This window comes from Tachyglossus aculeatus, chromosome 1, assembly GCF_015852505.1.
Source record: "Tachyglossus aculeatus isolate mTacAcu1 chromosome 1, mTacAcu1.pri, whole genome shotgun sequence".
Lineage (NCBI taxonomy): Eukaryota > Metazoa > Chordata > Mammalia > Monotremata > Tachyglossidae > Tachyglossus > Tachyglossus aculeatus.
In genome coordinates, this window is record NC_052066.1 from 129,586,641 (window position 1) to 129,605,089 (window position 18,449).

At 43.3% G+C, this 18,449-nt stretch overlaps 1 protein-coding gene across 4 annotated transcripts in view; it reads right to left on the reverse strand.

Moving 5' to 3' along the window:
- Nucleotides 1–12,884: 12,884 nt before the first annotated feature.
- The window catches only part of PTP4A1 (protein tyrosine phosphatase 4A1), a 30,087-nt gene continuing 24,522 nt past the window's right edge, over nucleotides 12,885–18,449 (reverse strand). For all 4 annotated transcript variants that reach the window (XM_038770142.1, XM_038770158.1, XM_038770149.1 and 1 more), the window contains exons 5-6: nucleotides 18,199–18,273; nucleotides 12,885–14,360 (exon numbers count right to left, since the gene is read on the reverse strand). In XM_038770142.1, the coding sequence (XP_038626070.1) occupies nucleotides 14,243–14,360; nucleotides 18,199–18,273 (193 nt within the window). In that variant the 3' untranslated portion in view covers nucleotides 12,885–14,242. The remainder of the gene's footprint in view (nucleotides 14,361–18,198; nucleotides 18,274–18,449) is intronic.

Here is an 18,449-nt window from a genome sequence, read left to right on the forward strand (position 1 = left end):
TGGCCTGGAATACCCTCCCTCCGCACATCCACCAAGCTAGCTCTCTTCCTCCCTTCAAAGCCCTACTGAGAACTCACCTCCTCCAGGAGGCCTTCCCAGACTGAGCCCCCTCCTTCCTCTCTCCCTCCCCATCCCCCCCGCCCTACCTCCTCCTCCTCCCCACAGCACCTGTAAATATGTTTGTACAGATTTATTACTCTATTTTACTTGTACATATTTACTATTCTATTTTATTTTGTTAATATGTTTTGTTTTGTTGTCCGTCTCCCCCTTCTAGACTGTGAGCCCATTGTTGGGTAGGGACCGTCTCTATATGTTGCCAACTTGTACTTCCCAAGCGCTTAGTACAGTGCTCTGCACACAGTAAGTGCTCAATAAATACGATTGAATGAATGAATGAGGAAGGCAAAGATAGCAAGTTGGTGCTCAGTAAATATCAAATATCGATGGATTTCAAGGCTCAGCTAGGTCCATTCCCATGAGCCGGGACATAGGCGGTGGAGGTGTTGATGATGAAAGGAGAGGAATATCTTAGTAGAGGTGGGAGCAGTGGACCTGGTGGCGGTGAGGCAGTGGGGGAAGAGTCAGAGGTGGTGATGCAGAACACAGAGGAGGCGATAGCACAACCTAATCCAGTTATGACATAGGAAGCAGCGAACAGAGATTCAGGTGCAGTAAATCAGGGGGAGGAGGCAGGGGCAAGGATTTAGTGGGACCAGGAACCGCAAAGTAAGAAGAAAGGGCTGTGCGGGTCCCCGGACGGGTCGTTATTGTTTGAGGCTGGGAAGAAGGACTGGGGAGTGACCAGGCAGAGCAGATGGAGGAGGAGAAGATGATGCATGTTAGGGTGCCTGTATCACTCAAAGGCCTCTGGCTCAGCTAGGTTACTGAGGACCAGTATGGTGTTGTGGGCTGAAAAGCCGCCAGGCAGGCGGGTCTAGGGATGGGGAAGCAAGAGGGATGGGTGAGGCAGGGGGATTTAAGAATGGCAGTGGAAGCTGGGGGACAGGGAAGGGAAGGAACATCAAAGTGAGAGAGAGAGAGAGAGATAGGAAGGGAGAGGGAGGTGTGGGGCAGTGGGCACTTCCCATTTCTGCATGGTTACGATTGACAGACACAAACTTTTGGAGCGTACTTTCCTCCTCCATCTTTCATTCAACCTTCAGCCCAACTGGTCTGCCCATTCAGATCTACAATCACTTAACTAAGGAAGGGGCATCTGTAGTTTGTACTGGTTGCCTCTAATCACGTTTCTAAGGTTTCAAGGCCATGTACCGTTATCTGATCTGTGAGCCTAGTTATCTGCAGTTGGGTTGAAACTGAACGGTAGATAAGAAAAGATGGTCACGTCTTGAGACTCAACCAGAAGTTTAAGCCGTAAAAAGTATTCTCTTAATACTGAAAGAGGAAAAAAGGTAAAAGAAGAAAAGAAAGCAATATTATAGTTATATATTACAGTTCTATGGCTGCATAGAAAAAATTGACAGGCCCAGGCCAACCACACATCCCCAGTTTACTCCACTGGGAATATATCAGACAGGGCACCTTCAGATTTGTCTCAATCATGCCATCGTGAAATAGTCTCAGGACCTTTCCAGGGCAGCCGAATTAATTTCAGAGCCCAGATCTACTGATGGTATCATATGCTCTCATGAGGTCTATAATAATAATAATTAAGATGGTATTTGTTAAGCGCTTACTATGTGCAAAGCACTGTTCTAAGCGCTGGGGGGGATACAAGGTAGTCAGGCTGTCCCACGTGGGGCTCACAGTCTTAACCCCCATTTTACAGATGAGGGAATTGAGGCACAGAGAAGTTAAGTGACTTGCCCAAAGTCACACAGCTGACAATTGGTGGATCCAGAATTTGAACCCATGACCTCTGACTCCAAAGCCCGTGCTCTTTTCATCGAGCCACGGTGCCTCTCTAATAATGATGGCGTTTGTTAAGCACTTACTATATGCCAAGCACTGTTCTAAGCACTAGGGGGATACAAGGTGATCAGGTTGACCCACGTGGGGCTCACGGTCTTAATCCCCATTTTACAGATGAGGGAACTGAGGCCCAGAGAAGTTAAGTGGCGTGCCCAAAGTCACACAGCTGACAAGTGGCGGAGCCGGGATTAGAACACATGACCTCTGACTCCCAAGACTGAGAGGTCTTGGTGTTGCTCCATACACTTTTCTGGTGCATGGTATTCAGTTAAAATCATGTCAACTACGCTGTTTTATGGTCTCAAGCCACACTTGGGATTCTGGGTGCATTAGGTCTATATATATGTATATATGTTTGTACATATTTTTTACTCTATTTATTTTATTTGTACATATCTATTCTATTTATTTTAATTTGTTAGTATGTCTGGTTTTGTTCTCTGTCTCCCCCTTTTAGACTGTGAGCCCACTGTTGGATAGGGACTGTCTCCATATGTTGCCAATTTGTACTTCTCAAGCGCTTAGTACAGTGCTCTGCACATAGTAAGCGCTCAATAAATACGATTGATTGATTGATTGATTGATTAGGTCGACACTACTTTTTAATAGCCTATCCAGGAGGACTCTGGCTAGGAGCATGGCTCAGTGGAAAGAGCACGGGCTCTGGAGTCAGAGGTCATGGGTTCAAATCCTGGCTCCACCAACTTGTCAGCCATGTGACTTTGGGCAAGTCATTTCAATTCCCCGTGCCTCAGTTACCTCACCTGTAAAATGGGGATTAAGACTGTGAGCCCCCCCGTGGAGCAACCTGATCACCTCATAACCTTCCCAGCACTTAGAACAGTGCTTTGCACATAGTAATCACTTAATAAATGCCATTATTATTATTATTATTATCTTGCCAGCAATGGAGAGCAAAGGGATACCTTGATAATTGCTTTAATCTGACATTTTGCCTTTCTTCCTTCCCTCAGCAAATATACCGAGACAGTATATATCAGATCCTTAGTGGTCTTGATCAAGGCTCAGTACTGAAACACAAAATTTATTGTGCAATGAGACACTGCTTCTAACCCACAAAAATTGCTCTGAACACATTTAGAGATTATTTTTCAAAGCTTATTTAGAAAGTAAGCACAAAATCACTTTCTAGATCATTCAAGGCCAAAGACTGAATGGTTTTCTTTTGGTGATATGCTGGATATTTTTAAAAATAAGTCACATCTTATACGTCAACTCAGCTTTGTCTAACAATACCGATCTCCACATGCATCACTGAGCACTCGTTATCTATTTTTGAAGAGGCAAGAGGCTTAAAACTTATCTCAGATTTCAAATGACTCAGAAAAATAAATAGCTAGCAATTCTGAACTGCCGTTCACATTTCACAAAACCAAGAGGAAAAATAACAAGTGAGCTTGTGAGAACAAGTGGCCATGTATTGCAATATTAGCAACAGCTTGCTGATGCTTAAGTATTCTACTCTTCCCTGCCTTTTATTATCATTAGCTCATTCATTCTTCTACTTCTTACACTCATTTATTAATCTTAAACGTATTTCTACACAGTTTCAACTGTTTGGAATAAAGCCCCACCCCAAGTCCACCCCTGCATTCAAAACTGAAAGTTGGCAACTGTGATTGGAATTTTTTTTTACCAGATTTGGAGCAAAGGATCTCCATTTTAGGGAGAATTTGTTTCTCTCCAATTTTCTCCTTCACCCCCACCAATCTGGTTCTGCCCCCTTCAACTCCACGGAACCTGCCCTCTCGAAAGTTACCAAAGACATCCTTCTTGCCAAATTCAAAAGCCTCTACTCCATCCTAATCCTTCTCAACCTCCTGCTGCCTTTGACACTGAATCACTCCCTTCTCTGAAACATCAATCAACCTTGGCTACACTGACACTGTCCTTTCTTAGTTCTCCTCGTATCTCCCTGACCACTCCTTACAGTCTCCTTTACCTCCAACACTCTGAGTGAGAGTCTTTCAAGGTTTAGTTCTGGTACTCTTCTATTCTCCCATGGCTTCACTGCCATCATCTATGATTAGAGAAGCAGCGTGGCTCGGTGGAAAGAGCACGCGCTTTGGAGTTACAGGTCATGGGTTCAAATCCCGGCTCCGCCAACTGTCAGCTGTGTGACTCTGGGCAAGTCACTTAACTACTCGTTGCCGCAGTTCCCTCATCTGTAAAAATGGGGATTAAGACTGTGAGCCCCACGTGGGACAACCTGATCACCTTGTATCCCCCCGGTGCTTAGAACAGTGCTTTGCACATAGTAAGTGCTTTACAAATACCATCATTCATTCCTTCAATCATATTTATTGAGTGCTTACTGTGTGCAGAGCACTGTACTAAGCGCTTGGGAAGTACAAGTTGGCAACATATAGAGACAGTCCCTATCCAACAGCGGGCTCACAGTCTAGAAGGGGGAGATAGACAACAAAACAAAACATATTAACAAAATAAAATAAATAGAATAGTAAATATGTACAAGTAAAATAGAGTAATAAATCTGTGCAAACATATATACAGGTGCTGTGGGGAGGGGAAGGAGGTAAGGCCGGGGGGGATGGGGAGGGGGAGAGGAAGGAGGGAGCTCAGTCTGGGAAGGCCTCCTGGAGGAGGTGAGCTCTCAGTAGGGCTTTGAAGGGAGGAAGAGAGCTAGCTTGGCGGATGTGCGGAGGGAGGGCATTCCAGGCCAGGGGGAGGATGTGGGCTGGGGGTCGACGGCGGGATAGGCGAGAACAAGGCACAGTGAGGAGGTTAGCGGCAGAGGAGCGGAGGGTGCGGGCTGGGCTGTAGAAGGAGAGAAGGCAGGTGAGGTAGGAGGAGGCGAGGTGATGAAGAGCCTTGAAGCCGAGAGTGAGGAGTTTTTGCCTGATGGTAGCCACTGAAGATTTTTGAGGAGGGGAGTAACATGACCAGAGCGTTTCTGCACAGAGATGATCCGGGCAGCAGCATGAAGTATAGACTGAAGTGGGGAGAGACAGGAGGATGGGAGATCAGAGATCAGATAATAACCATCATTATTATTACTCCCAAGTCTACCTTTCAAGCCCTGACCTCTCTACTTTTCTTGCAGTCTCACATTTCCTGCTGCTTTCAGAATACATCTATTTGGATGTCCTGCCAACACCTCAAACTGAACACATCCAAAACACAACTCCTCATCTCCCCACCCAAACCCTGTCTTCTCACTCTCTTTCCTACCACTGCAGACAATACCACTATCCTCCCTTTCACAAGCCTATAACCTTGGCATTATCCTTGACTCATCTTTCTCATTGGAGAAAGCAGAATAGCTTGGTGGATAGCGCACAGGCCCAGGAGTCAGAAGGTGTGGGTTCTAATCCTGACTCTGCCACTTGTCTGTTGTGTGACACCTTGGGCAAGTCACTTGACTTCTCTGTGCCTTGGTTTTCTCATCTGTAAAATGGGGATTAAGACTGTGAGCCCCATGTGGGACTAACTCAATTTGCTTGTACCCACCCCAGTGCTTAGTACACTGCCTGGCACACAGTAAGTGCTTAACAAATACCAGAATTATTATTATTATTATTCAACCCACATATTCCATCTGTCACCAAATCCTATCTGTTCTACCTTCATATCACTAAAATCCACCCTTTCCTCTCCATCCAAATTGCTACTGCACTGATCCAAGCACTTATATTCTGTCTTGACTACTGCATCAGCCTCCTTGCTGACCTCCCTGCCTCCCATTTCTCCCCACGCTAGTCTATACTTCACTCTGCTGCCCTGATCATGTTCAGTTCATCTCTCCCCACTCCTCAAGAAACTCCAGGGGTTGTCCATTTATCTCTGCATCAACAGAAACTACATAATTTTGGCTTTAAAGCACTCAATCAGCTCACCCCCTTACCTTACCTCACTGACTTCTTACGATAACCCAGTCCATTCACTTTGCTCCTCCAACACCAACTTATTCACTGTGCCCCAATCTCACTGCTAACCCTTTACCTCCATCCTCCCGCTGGTCTGGAACTCTTCTAGGCTGTAAGCTCGTCCTGAGCAGGGAATGTATCTTTATTGTTGTGTTGTACTCTTTCAAGGGCTTAGTACAGTGCTCTGCACACAGTAAGCGCTTGATAAATATAATTGATTGACAGACCACCACTCTCCCCACCTTCAAAGCCTTATTAAAACCACATCTCCTCCAAGAGGCCTTCCCCAATTAAGCCTTCATTTCCCCTGCTCCATCTCCCTTCTGTATCACTTGGATCTGCACTCTTTAAGCATTTGCTGTACACTTAGCCACAAACCCGCATCACTTACATACGTCCATAATTTACTGTCTTCCCTCTAGATTTTTAGGAACTTGTGGCCAGGGAATGTGTCTACCACCTCTATTTGTATTGTACTCTCCAAAACCATAGCATGTACTTAGAATGCTCTGTAGACAGTAAGTACTCAATAAATACCATTGTTTTGCAAAACAGATGAAATCCTTCTTATAAAGTGGAACTTTAGAAAACAAATACAAAATGTTGGAGAACAACAGCTTTTTAAATGAATGGCATTCCTTTAAGATGGCTTACAAACGTTGAGTTGAAATCAAGAAAAATTAGAATAGGACTGGCATGTACTTGCTGGTTGTCTTAGAGGAAAATGTTTAAGGATAATTTAGTTGTAGTCTTAGGGAACGGTTATCACACCCACTGAACTCCCTTAGATGCTAAAATCCTTACTCTTAATACCATCATCTCCACCAAACTCAATTTCCTTGTTTGTCCTGTCCTCCTTGTACCTTCCTCTGCTTCCAAGTAAATGAACACCCTTGGAGAATATCCAGGCAGCAGGCCAACTTCTGCCTGGTCAGGTTCACTATGACCACCTATAATTCAGTCCCTTCCTTGGCTCAGCAAGTTCTCTCTCTTCCTCATTAACTCCCAAACCCATGACCAACTATTCCATGCCTTAAATTATTTCCTGAAGCTCCTACTGAACACCTCCTTCCCTACCTGTTGACCTCGCCGACTACTTCACCATCAGATGTGAACTTTCCCTCCATGATCTCACCACTCTAAGCTCTCTGTCCTGTTCTCAAAATTTTCCCCTCTCTATATAATGATGGTATTTGTTAAGCACTTACTATGTGCCAGGCATTGTTCTAAGCGCTGGGGAAGATAGGACTGTCTCTATATGTTGCCAATTTGTACTTCCCAAGCGCTTAGTACAGTGCTCTGCACATAGTAAGTGCTCAATAAATACGATTGATGATGATGATCATGATCTCATATAAATGATATCAATACAACTTTCCTTTCCAGAGCCCTTAAAAATATGAAATCCAAAAGGGCTCACCTTTGTGGACTGGATTTTATGTGGTTTAATCCCACCTTAAAAGTGATTTGTGAATTCTCAGCAAAGGATTATGTTACCCTTGGCGAACAAAGAATGTCTCTGTGTTAAAGCGGTGGACAGGGTGGCAGAGCATTGAAATCCCTAAGCCACGCTGCTTCTCTATGCCTCTAACACTACTGCCTTCACTATTTGTTCCCCCTCTCCTACCTCACCATAATCTTCAATCTCCAACTCTTGGATGGTTCCTTCCCACCTGCCTTCAAACCTTCCCTATACTAAAAAAGGCTTTTGTAGATCTCAGCTCCCTTTGCTTCACCATCTCCCTGCTCCCATTGTCCATACGACCCAGTTGAAGAGTTTTTTATTTTTTAATGGCATTTATTAAGCGCTTACTGTATGCAAAGCACTGTTCTAAGTGTATAACCCCTTCCAACTCTCCCCTTGATCCATCACCATGAGGTTTTTGCCCTCTTCACTCAACCCTCTACAAGGTCCCCGAATGACCACGCATTGCCAAACCCGATGGGGTCCACTCATTTTAATTCTTCTTAACTTCTTGGCCAATCAATCAATCAATCAATCACACTTCAACTTTCTCATTGCGGACCCCTTGACCATGCCGGCTTCTGACCTGGGACTCTCGCCCTTCACACCAACGGAGAAGCAGTTTGGCTTAGTGGATAGTGCATGGGAGTCAGAAGGACCTGGGTTCTAATCCTGACTCTGCCCCTTGTCGCCTGTGACCTTGGGCAAAGTCACTTCACTTCTCTGAGCCTCAGCTACCTCATCTGTGAGCCCGTTGTTGGGTAGGGACCGTCTCTATATGTTGCCAACTTGTACTTCCCAAGCGCTTAGTACAGTGTGTTCTGCACACAGTAAGCGCTCAAGAAATACTATTGAATGAATGAATGAGTGTGAGCCCCATGTGAGACAGGGACTGTGTTCAACCTAATTAACTTGTATCTACTCCAGGGCTTAGAAGAGTGCTTGGCACCTTGTAACCACTTAACAAGTAGCCTATTATTATTAACAGATGATTACTCTCCCCACTTTCAAAGCCTTATCAAAATCACATCTCCTCCAACAGACCTTCCCCAATTAAGCCCTCATTTCCCCTACTCCCTCTCACATCACCCTTGCACTTGGATTTGCACTCTTTACTTGCCCCTTCCTCAGCTCCACAGCACTTATGTACGGATCCATGACTTAATGTCTGTCTCCCCTTCTAGGCTATAAGCTCCTTGTGGAGCACTGTGCCCTAGTAGAAAGAACACAGGCCTGAGTCAGAGAAGCTGGATTCTAATCCCAGCTCCACCATTTGTCTGCTGTGTGACCTTGGGCAAGTCACAACTTCTCTGTGCCTCAGTTCCATCATCTGCAAAATGGGGATACTTGTTCTCCCTCCTACTTAGACTGCGCCCCATGTGCGACCTGATTATCTTGTATCTAAGCACTTACATATCACGATTATCATCATCTTTATGGGCAGGGAACTTGTCTACCGTCATATTGTGCTCTCCTAAGCATCTAGTCTTTGTGGGCAGATAACCTGAGCTTCATCATCATCATCATCATCATCAATCGTATTTATTGAGCGCTTACTGTGTGCAGAGCACTGTACTAAGCACTTGGGAAGTACAAATTGGCAACATATAGAGACAGTCCCTACCCAACAGTGGGCTCACAGTCTAAAAGGGGGAGACAGAGAACAAAACCAAACACACTAACAAAATAAAATAAATAGAATAGATATATACAAGTAAAATAAATAAATAAATAAATAGAGTAATAAATATGTACAAACATATATACATATATACAGGTGCTGTGGGGAAGGGAAGGAGGTAAAATGGAGGGGATGGAGAGGGGGATGAGGGGGAGAGGAATGACTCCGGATTCTAATCTCAGCTCCGCCACTTGTCTGCTCTGTGACCTTGGGTGTGTCACTTGACTTTTCTTTGCCTCAGTTACCTCATCCATAAAATGGGGATTGAGACCGTGAGCCCGATGTGGGACAGAGACTGTGTTCAACCCGATTTGCTTATATAATAATAATAATAATAATGATGGCATTTGTTAAAGCGCTTACTATGTGCGATGCACTGTTCTAAGCACTGGAGGGATACAAGGCGATCAGGTTGTCCCACATGGGGCTCACAGCCTCAATCCCCATCTTACAGATGAGGTAACTGAGGCTCAGAGAAGGTGACTTGCCCAAGGTCACACAGGGGACAAGTGGTGGAGTTGGGATTAGAACCTAAGTATTATACTATCCCAAGTGCTTAAAACAGTGCTCTGTCTATGAAGCCCTCAATAGGATTGATTGAGCACTGTACTAAGCATTGGGAGAGTACAGCAGATTTGGTCATCAATCCTCTGATAATTCCCTCTTAAAACCCCAGAACTTCGTTTCACTGATGACACTCACCCAGTTCCCCTACTGACTACTGTACCATTTCACTTGCCAGCTCTTCCCAACTGTTGGTGCCCTGCAGTGTTCTAAGTCCCCTACTCACCTGCATCTCCACTGACAATGGGAAGCTCATATACTGTGTAGCTTCAGCTCTCCCCTCGAGACTGTGAGCCCATTGTGGGCAGGGATTGTCTATTTGTTGCTGAATTGTACTTCCCAAGTGCTTAATACAGTGCTCTTTACACAGTAAGTGCTCCATTCATTCATTCATTCAATCGTATTTATTGAGCACTTACTGTGTGCAGAGCAGTGTAATAATAATAATAATGGCATTTGTTAAGCACTTACTATGTGCAGAGCACTAAGTGCTGAACTAAGCGCTGGGGAAGTCCAAGTCAGCAACATATAGAGACCCAACAACGGGCTCCCAGTCTAGAAGGGGGAGACAGACAACAAAACAAAACATGTAGACAAGTGTCAAAATCGTCAGAACAAATAGAATTAAAGCTATATGCACATCATTAACAAAATAGAATAGTAAATACATACAAGTAAAATAGAGTAATAAATCTGTACAAATATATACAAGTGCTGAGGGGAGATGAAGGAGGTAGGCAGGAGGGATGGGGAGGAGGAGAGGAGAAAGGGGGCTCAGTCTGGGAAGGCCTCCTGGAGAAGGTGAGCTCTCATTAGGGCTTTGAAGGGAGGAAGAGAGCTAGCTTGGTGGATGTGTGGAGGGAGGGCATTCCGGGCCTGAGGTCGACGGCGGGACAGGCGAGAACGAGGCACAGTGAGGTGGTTAGCGGCAGAGGAGCGGAGGGTGCGGGCTGGGCTGGAGAAGGAGAGAAGGGAGGTGAGGTAGGAGGGGGTGGGGTGATGGACAGCCTTGAAGCCGAGAGTGAGGAGTTTTTGCTTGATTCGTAGGTTGACAGGCAGCCACTGGAGATTTTTGAGGAGGGGAGTGACATGCCCAGAGTGTTTCTGTACAAAGATAATCCAAGCAGCAGAGTGAAGTATAGACTGAAGCAGGGAGAGACAGGAGGATGGGAGATCAGAGAGGAGGCTGATGCGGTAATCCAGTCGGGATGAGAGATTGAACCAGCAAGGTAGCAGTTTGGATGGAGAGGAAAGGGCGGATCTTGGCGATGTTGTGGAGGTGAGACCTGCAGGTTTTAGTGACGGATTGGATGTGATTGAATGAAAGAATATATGGATGACTCCCAAACCCACTGTCAGCCCTCCCTCAACCTTTAACCTACTCTACTGTCCCGCATTTATTACTGCCTCCAGGACACCTCCACTTGGATATCCTGTAGACATCTCAAGCCTTTCATCTCCCCTCAGATTTGTTCCTAACTTCCCCACATTTATCTTTGCCTCCAGAACATCTTTATTGGATATCCTGTAGACAGCTCAAGCCTTTCACCTCCACTGACATGTTCCTAGCTTTCCCCTCTCTTGGGAGACAGAGGACATGGGTTCTAATTCCAGCTCTGCCACAGGTCTGCTGTGTGACCTTGGGCAAGCCACCTAACTTCTCGGTGCCCTCAGTTACCTCAACTGTAAAATGGGGATTAAGACGGTGAGCCAGTCTTGTATCTACCCCAGGGCTTAGAGCAGTGCTTAGCACATAGTAAGCACTTAGCAAGTACTATCATCATTATTAAGACCACGAGTGCCCTGTGGGTTAGGGATTGTATTATGAATTCTCATAACCGTGTTTAACACTGCTTGATGCGTAAGTACTTACCAAATACCATTATTTTGTTGCTATCACTATCCCCCATTCAAGAGATGTGCAGCCCTTATATCACTTTGTGTTATTTATTAAACTTCTAAATCCTTCCAGTCCCTCCTCCATTTTCATTCAATCGTATTTGAGCGCTTACTGAGTGCAGAGCACTGGACTAAGCGCTTGTCCTCTCCTCTATACCCAAACCTGTCACCTTGACTCAAGTTCCTATACTAAGTAGACTACTTAATTTCTCTCTTTCCCCTAACATGCTGGTTTTACCTACCTCTTCCTGGTACTAGACTCAGAGCTTGTTTGATGAGGACCTTAGGAAGATAGGAGATCATGACAGTGAACGAGTTCTAGACCAGTACTGAATCAGCTGTGACACCTCTAGAAGCTATTCAGCTGAATAAATACTGCTCTGGGAGTAATAATAATAATACTAATAATGAAGGTATTTGTTAAGCGCTTACTACGTAACCACCCCACCTTGAATTGAAGCTGTTTGCAAGGTCTGGAGTTCAGAGAAGGTGCATGCTGGTTGCATCAGGATGGAGAGGTCATTCCTGCTGCCATGGCAGGCCATGCTACATTGGTTTAGGTTTTCCATTACTACTACCCGTCCCAGAGCAGACTTCGCATCTGGGGCAGGGTTCTAGAAGCCAGAAGGCCATGTTGGTCCCCTGAACCGATATGGTTGCCCAGCATATTTGCCTCCTGTTTCTCTTCAGTAAGCAAAAGGCTTCCTTTTCTGCTATGTCCTGGGCTCACTTGATGTGGACCAGCAGACAGTTGGATTTCCCGCTTCTTTCTTTGGGACTAACTTAGGAGTTGTAATTTACTCTGTGGAGCCACTCTGCAAGGATCTGGAGGGGCAGTTTTCTCAGAATCCAATCTAGTCCCAAAGCTTTCAACAGCAAAGAGTCAGAAGCCAAAATGATATATGTTCAAAGCACTGCTAACTTACATCATTTTACATTTATAAGTGAACCACTGTTATGGCCAAACCAACAAATAAAGTCTGTCTCAGGAGTCTAGCCTAAAAGTCCAGATAAAGATATGGGACAGCCAAATACAGTAATGGGAAAGAGTGATGGGCTCAAACGCATAGACCTCTCCCTTCAGCCTCTATTAAAAATTACTTAAACAAGACTGCATCTAGCAACCTATAATAGGCCACTGAATGACCGGAATGGAGATCCCACATTTATGTGTCAAGCCACTGACAAATACTAAGTTCAGAGTTATTCTTAGCAGTACTTAGCATTTAAAATCCAAATAAAATATTGATTTTAGATTTTACAGCCATATTTCCATGGTATATTAAATGAATGATTAAAATTTCTTGTTCTGTGCAAACATTCCAGGACATTAATTTTGGAGAATAATCTATTCATACTACTTAAGAATTTTTAGTCTATGTGGTGACCTTCTAACTTGTCTTTTGAATCAACAAATTCCAACACTGACAAATGCATTTCAGTATTTATTTAGATGTTTAAGCTTTCGCACTAGATTTTACAAGCTGGTGAACACTGGTAAATTATTCTCCCACAGAACTATAACCACACATTCCCAAGACAGTATAAATATATGGATCAACTAACATTAATACACACCACCATTTTATCAATTACATAATAAAACAAATCATCAAGTATCCAAATATTAAGTTACGCAGCTCAAAAGGCATACAAAATATTAGGTCTGCTCAGTTCATAGCAGAAACTCAGGGGAATGGGGAGTGAAGGAGAGGGAGCGAAAGAGAGGGGGAAAAAAAAAATCACACTTTCCAACAAAGCAATAGTTGATAAACAACTCTCAATAGGTACAATAAAAGAAATTACAAGATTTTTCTGAAATTTTATGATTAAGAATCATTTTAGCTACAATTAACAAAGCATCTCTACATTTTAAAAAAATATTTACTAAAGTAAAAGGGCATAGTCTATACGTCCTGCACAAGACAAAGGCAACATTTTACTAGAAATATCAATAGCCCCCTCCCATTCTTTTCAGTCCCTCCCTGTTAAGTTGCACCACAGAGTGCTAACATGAAATTAACTGTAAGGCTTTTTGTCTGGAGACATTAAAGACTTTGTGTGCTTCTGTACAATATAAAGTAGAGATTCAAACGTGACTTTTCAACCAGAGGATTATGGTCTCTTTTAAATGCAAGTTTCCTTAATAGCACAAAATGAAACAGTTTTACGAAAGGACATTAAAAGGTCACTGTAAGATTGAATTAAAAACCCAACAAAAAGGATGGTTGTGCAAATCCTGATACTCTAGTGCGATCGTGGGAGATGTAAACATATATAGTGAGCAGGCAGATTACCATACAGGTCCTATCTTCAATAGTGAAATGACTGAAGGAGTAGGAGCCATGTAGGCTCTAGATTAGTTAGTTGACAACCAAGCAACTACACCATATAATGCAAAGTATGTGAGTATTGTGCTGGATATTTTGGCACCTAATCCCTCTACAATTCATATTTATGGACGAGACTCTCAGAATGGGAGATGGGTGAGTGAGATTGAGAACTCAAAACTGCATGATTTCAGGTTCAATTGATACAAACTGATAAACAACAAGTTCCAAAGGCTGAACAGCAGGAATCTTTTACTAAGTATCCGGACAGGTTGATGTTAACCTAGACAGAAGTTGCATTTCTACCAAGCTTGTGGCCTGTAAGTTTGCTCTCGGTACTCCTAAGGAAGCTTCATTAGGCCTATAATTCAACAAGCACAAGTTGGCAATTATGTACATAATTTGCCTCAAGTTCCAATTTTCAATCTGCTTCCAAGGCAATAGTATAGGCAGCCCGGTTTTACTGAATGCAACAGGTATTTCTATGACCATTAGAATCCTTGAAGCGCAGTCTCATTTTAGGACGGTACTTCTCCAAATACAGAAGCTGTTTGCTATTAAAGGCTCCACGACGCTTTCTGAAAAGGAAATTAAAAAAAAAGAAATTACATTTTGGAAACGCTTACCGTTATAAAAACATTCTCACACTTGAGAACAAAAATCCAATTGGTATGCTCCTTATAAGGAGTCACCCAATGTAAAATGTACTTAAAACCAAGACGTGTCATACAACATTTCAACATCTCTTCCAACCTGTGATGGGCTTGGTTTTCTGATTTCATTTTCCTGGCTAAACCAGTATACCGATTTCAGGTCAAAAAACTTGAAGAGAAAAATCAGCCAGTTGTCCGTGTGGAGTAAAAGAACACACTCACTGTACTGAACCTTAACACGTGACAAAAAAATCACCCAAATGTTTAATACAGTGCTCTGCACACAGTAAGCACTCCATAAATACAACTGACAATGAATGAACGGTAACTGCTATTACCAGATCAAACTAATGATCCATCCAGTCAATTTACTATTCTCTACCAGTGCTAAATGACTCATCTGGAGGAACACCATTCTCATGGAAGCCGTCCTCCAGACTGTAAAATTGTTGTGGGCAGGGAATGTGTTGTACTTTCCCAAGTGCTTAGTACAGTGCCCTGCACATAGTTAGCCCTCAAAAAATATGATGGATTGATTGGGGATGTAAAGCCTACTTTATAAACCTATAGTCCATGAATTTATCCAAATCCTCCTTGAACATACTGATACTATCCGTCTCACAGATTCTTGTGTCACCAATGTCTATATCCAAACCACTATATATTAATATTTCCTTATTTCCTTGTTCATTTACAGGAGAATTCACAGATCCTGAATATTCTGTTTTTTGCTGCCTTCCTTCGCCATCATGGCTGGGTACATACGGGAAGGAGGGAGAAAGGAAAAAGTTTTCAAAAATCGATGGCATGTTTGCGCTGATTCCATTTTTGTTTCTTTGGCATTGGTATGGATAATTGAGAGAGAACTGGATGCATTTCTGGCATGAGATACCTTGATATTTGTGGTCTAGGACTGCAAGCAACCTAGAGTAAATACTCCAAAAACCAGCTAGTTTTCTTTTAGAATCAGTCTGCTGCAGTGAAACAAGCAGCATATACATGGAGCATTTTTTCAGTCTGGCGACAGGGATGTGCAAAGCCTACACCAAAGAAGAGGTGTAGGCCAGGAAACATATAATGCATGTGGCAGGGTGCCAAAGCTGAGGCACCTCATGGGCTACTGAAATCAAAATCAGAGATACGTCTGCAGCCCTTAGAGCACATCACCTCTCTTCACAAATAAAAGAGTTAAATCTCAGAGACGTGGCAACACTTCAATGATCTTCACATCATTGAACATTATGTTTCGAATTACTGCAATGCCGGCATGGAAAGACATTGCTTTTACTCCAAAGTCTGATGAAGTTAGCATTGCACAGCCAGAGCTATGAACAGTGGTAAAGCTCCCTGACCTGATGGTATATTTACCAGCTGCGATCTACAAGTAAGGAGACACACTGTTTAGTTGTTTGCATAAGTTCTTCATTACATACGAGACACTGCGGAAATGCAATGGAATTTCAAGGATGCCACCGTTCACACCATCTCAAGACAGGGCAGAAGGCTGATGGCTGAAACTATCACTGAACCTCAGTCCTGCTCATAACAAGAGCCATCATCCTGGAACACCACAGAACATATTTAACTGCTCATTATTCCAGAGAATCACTTTAGACCGCAGTAGGGCTGGTCTGATAGAGAAGCTATTCAGAGAAGAACATCAAGGCCCTAATGGCATTGCAGGCTTGGGCCCTGGCAGCCATGGCGTTTGTACCTAGTGGATGGGAGGGCATAATGTACTAGAGCTGGTAGACACATTCCCTGCCCACAATGAGCTTACAGTCTAAGTAAGGGCCCTAGAGTTTATTAAATAATAATAATGATGGCATTTGTTAAGCACTTACTATGTGCAAAGCACTATTCTAAGCGCTAGGGAGGTTACAAGGTGATCAGGTTGTCCCACGGGGGGCTCACAGTTTTAGTCCCCATTTTACAGATGAGGCAACTGAGGCACAAAGAAGTTAAGTGACTTGCCCAAAGTCACACAGCTGACATTTTTTATGGCATTTATTAAGCGCTTACTATGTGCAAGGCACTGTTCTAAGCGCTGTTTGGCAGAGCCGGGGTTTGAAGCCATGCTGCTTCTCCAATAATAATAATGATGGCATTTGTTAAGCGCTTACTATGTGCAAAGCACTGTTCTAAACACTGGGGGGATACAAGGTGATCAGGTTGTCCCATGTGGGGCTCACAGTCTTAATCCCCATTTTACAGATGAGGTAACTGAGGCACAGAAAGGTTAAGTGACTTGCCCCAAGTCACAGAGCTGACAATTGGCAGAGCCTGGATTTGAACCCATGACCTCTGACTCCAAATACTGGGCTCTTAATACAGCTGGTCTTGCTAGATCTTTTCCCTTCCATCACCAAAGGAGCTTCTTTATTTTAACTGCTTGCTGACAGCCTACAGAACCCAAGTGACACTTTCAGATAATATTAAAGATAGGATGACTGCAAGCTCCTTGAGGGAAGGGATCATGTCTACCAACTCTTATACTGTACTAATGTGCTTGGTTCCCTGCTTGGACACAACAACGCTCAACACCACTCATCAGCTGATATACATTCACACGTGAATATATAAACTAAGAGTAAAATAAAGACTACTCTTAAAGCAGTCACTTATAATTTGAAATGTTAAAAACCTTTGATTACTTAGGTCTCCATCGACAACAGCGGTAAGATTGGAGAAAGCTTCCCTAAAAGAAGAAAATGTTGCTGGTATTTTTTTTTTTTTTACATTAGGACCTGAAATCTTTCCCAGCAGAAATTAGGCAAGGAGAAATGAAGTGACCAAAAGGTGGACAAAGCTACAAGAAAATGCTCACCGATATCTGTAACTTTGGAAAAGTTTTAACTGGGTGGGTAAAAAAAAATGCTCGTTACCCAAGTTTAGCCAACAAGAATAACCCAAGCCAATAACCACATCTCTCAAAGTATACCTTTAAAACAAAAGCAGTAAGGATCCTCAAATACTCCTATTTTAAATCCCTTGCAATGACGACAGTAAAACCACATTCAGTATTCTTAAGGAACTGGGAGAGGTCAGCATCTTAAATGGGGCACCCACAGGACCAGAGAAGTTAAAATGACAAACAATATAAGCTGGTTGTGAAGTGGATACATGTCTTCAGACCTTAGAATCAAATCAATCGTATTTATTGAGAGCTTACTGTGTGCAGAGCACTGTACTAAGCGCCTGGGAAGTACAAGTTGGCAACATATAGAGACAGTCCCTACCCAACAGTGGGCTCACAGTCTAAAATGTGGGCTCACAGTCTAAAAGTTAGAAGTTGTGCTGGGGGAAGGGAGGAGAGGATGAGGCAATATGGCCTAAAGCAAAGAGCATGACTCGAAGTCAGGAGGCTTGGGCTTTCATCCTGGCTTGCCTGCTGTGTGACCTGGCAAATCACTTTTAACATATCCTTGCTTCAGTTTCCCCATCTGTCAATTAGTAATAAAATGCCTGTCCTCCCTCAGAATGTGTGCCCTTTATGGGACAGGACTTTTGTCCCATCTAATAATCTTCATTGGCTTGTGTGTTTACCATAAGGTAAGAATCAGAGAGATTTGTTGGGTAGGGACCGTCTCTATATGTTGCCGACTTGTATTTTCCAAGCGCTTAGTACAGTGCTCTGCACTCAGAAAGCACTCAATAAATATGATTGAATGAATATAAACCATTAGTGTCTCAGTTTCAGGCGCACTGAATTTATTTTTATATATTCATATTAAAAAAGCAATTGAACAAATTTGATACTTACTGCCTTATGAACTGCACTGCATCTTCATATTTCATTCCTCCTTCAATTAGAGCGAGGGCAACTAGCACAGGAGCTCTATTGAGAGACGTTTTAGTAATAATAAAAGAAAAGACAAAATCATTTCTGCAGAGCTAACGCAAAAGAATCCTCATTTCCCCAATACCACTGATTGACACCAAAAAGTTTGGCTTTCATTTCTCCCATTTACTTAAATGCTAATTCATAATGTGGAACATCATTTCAAGTCTGTT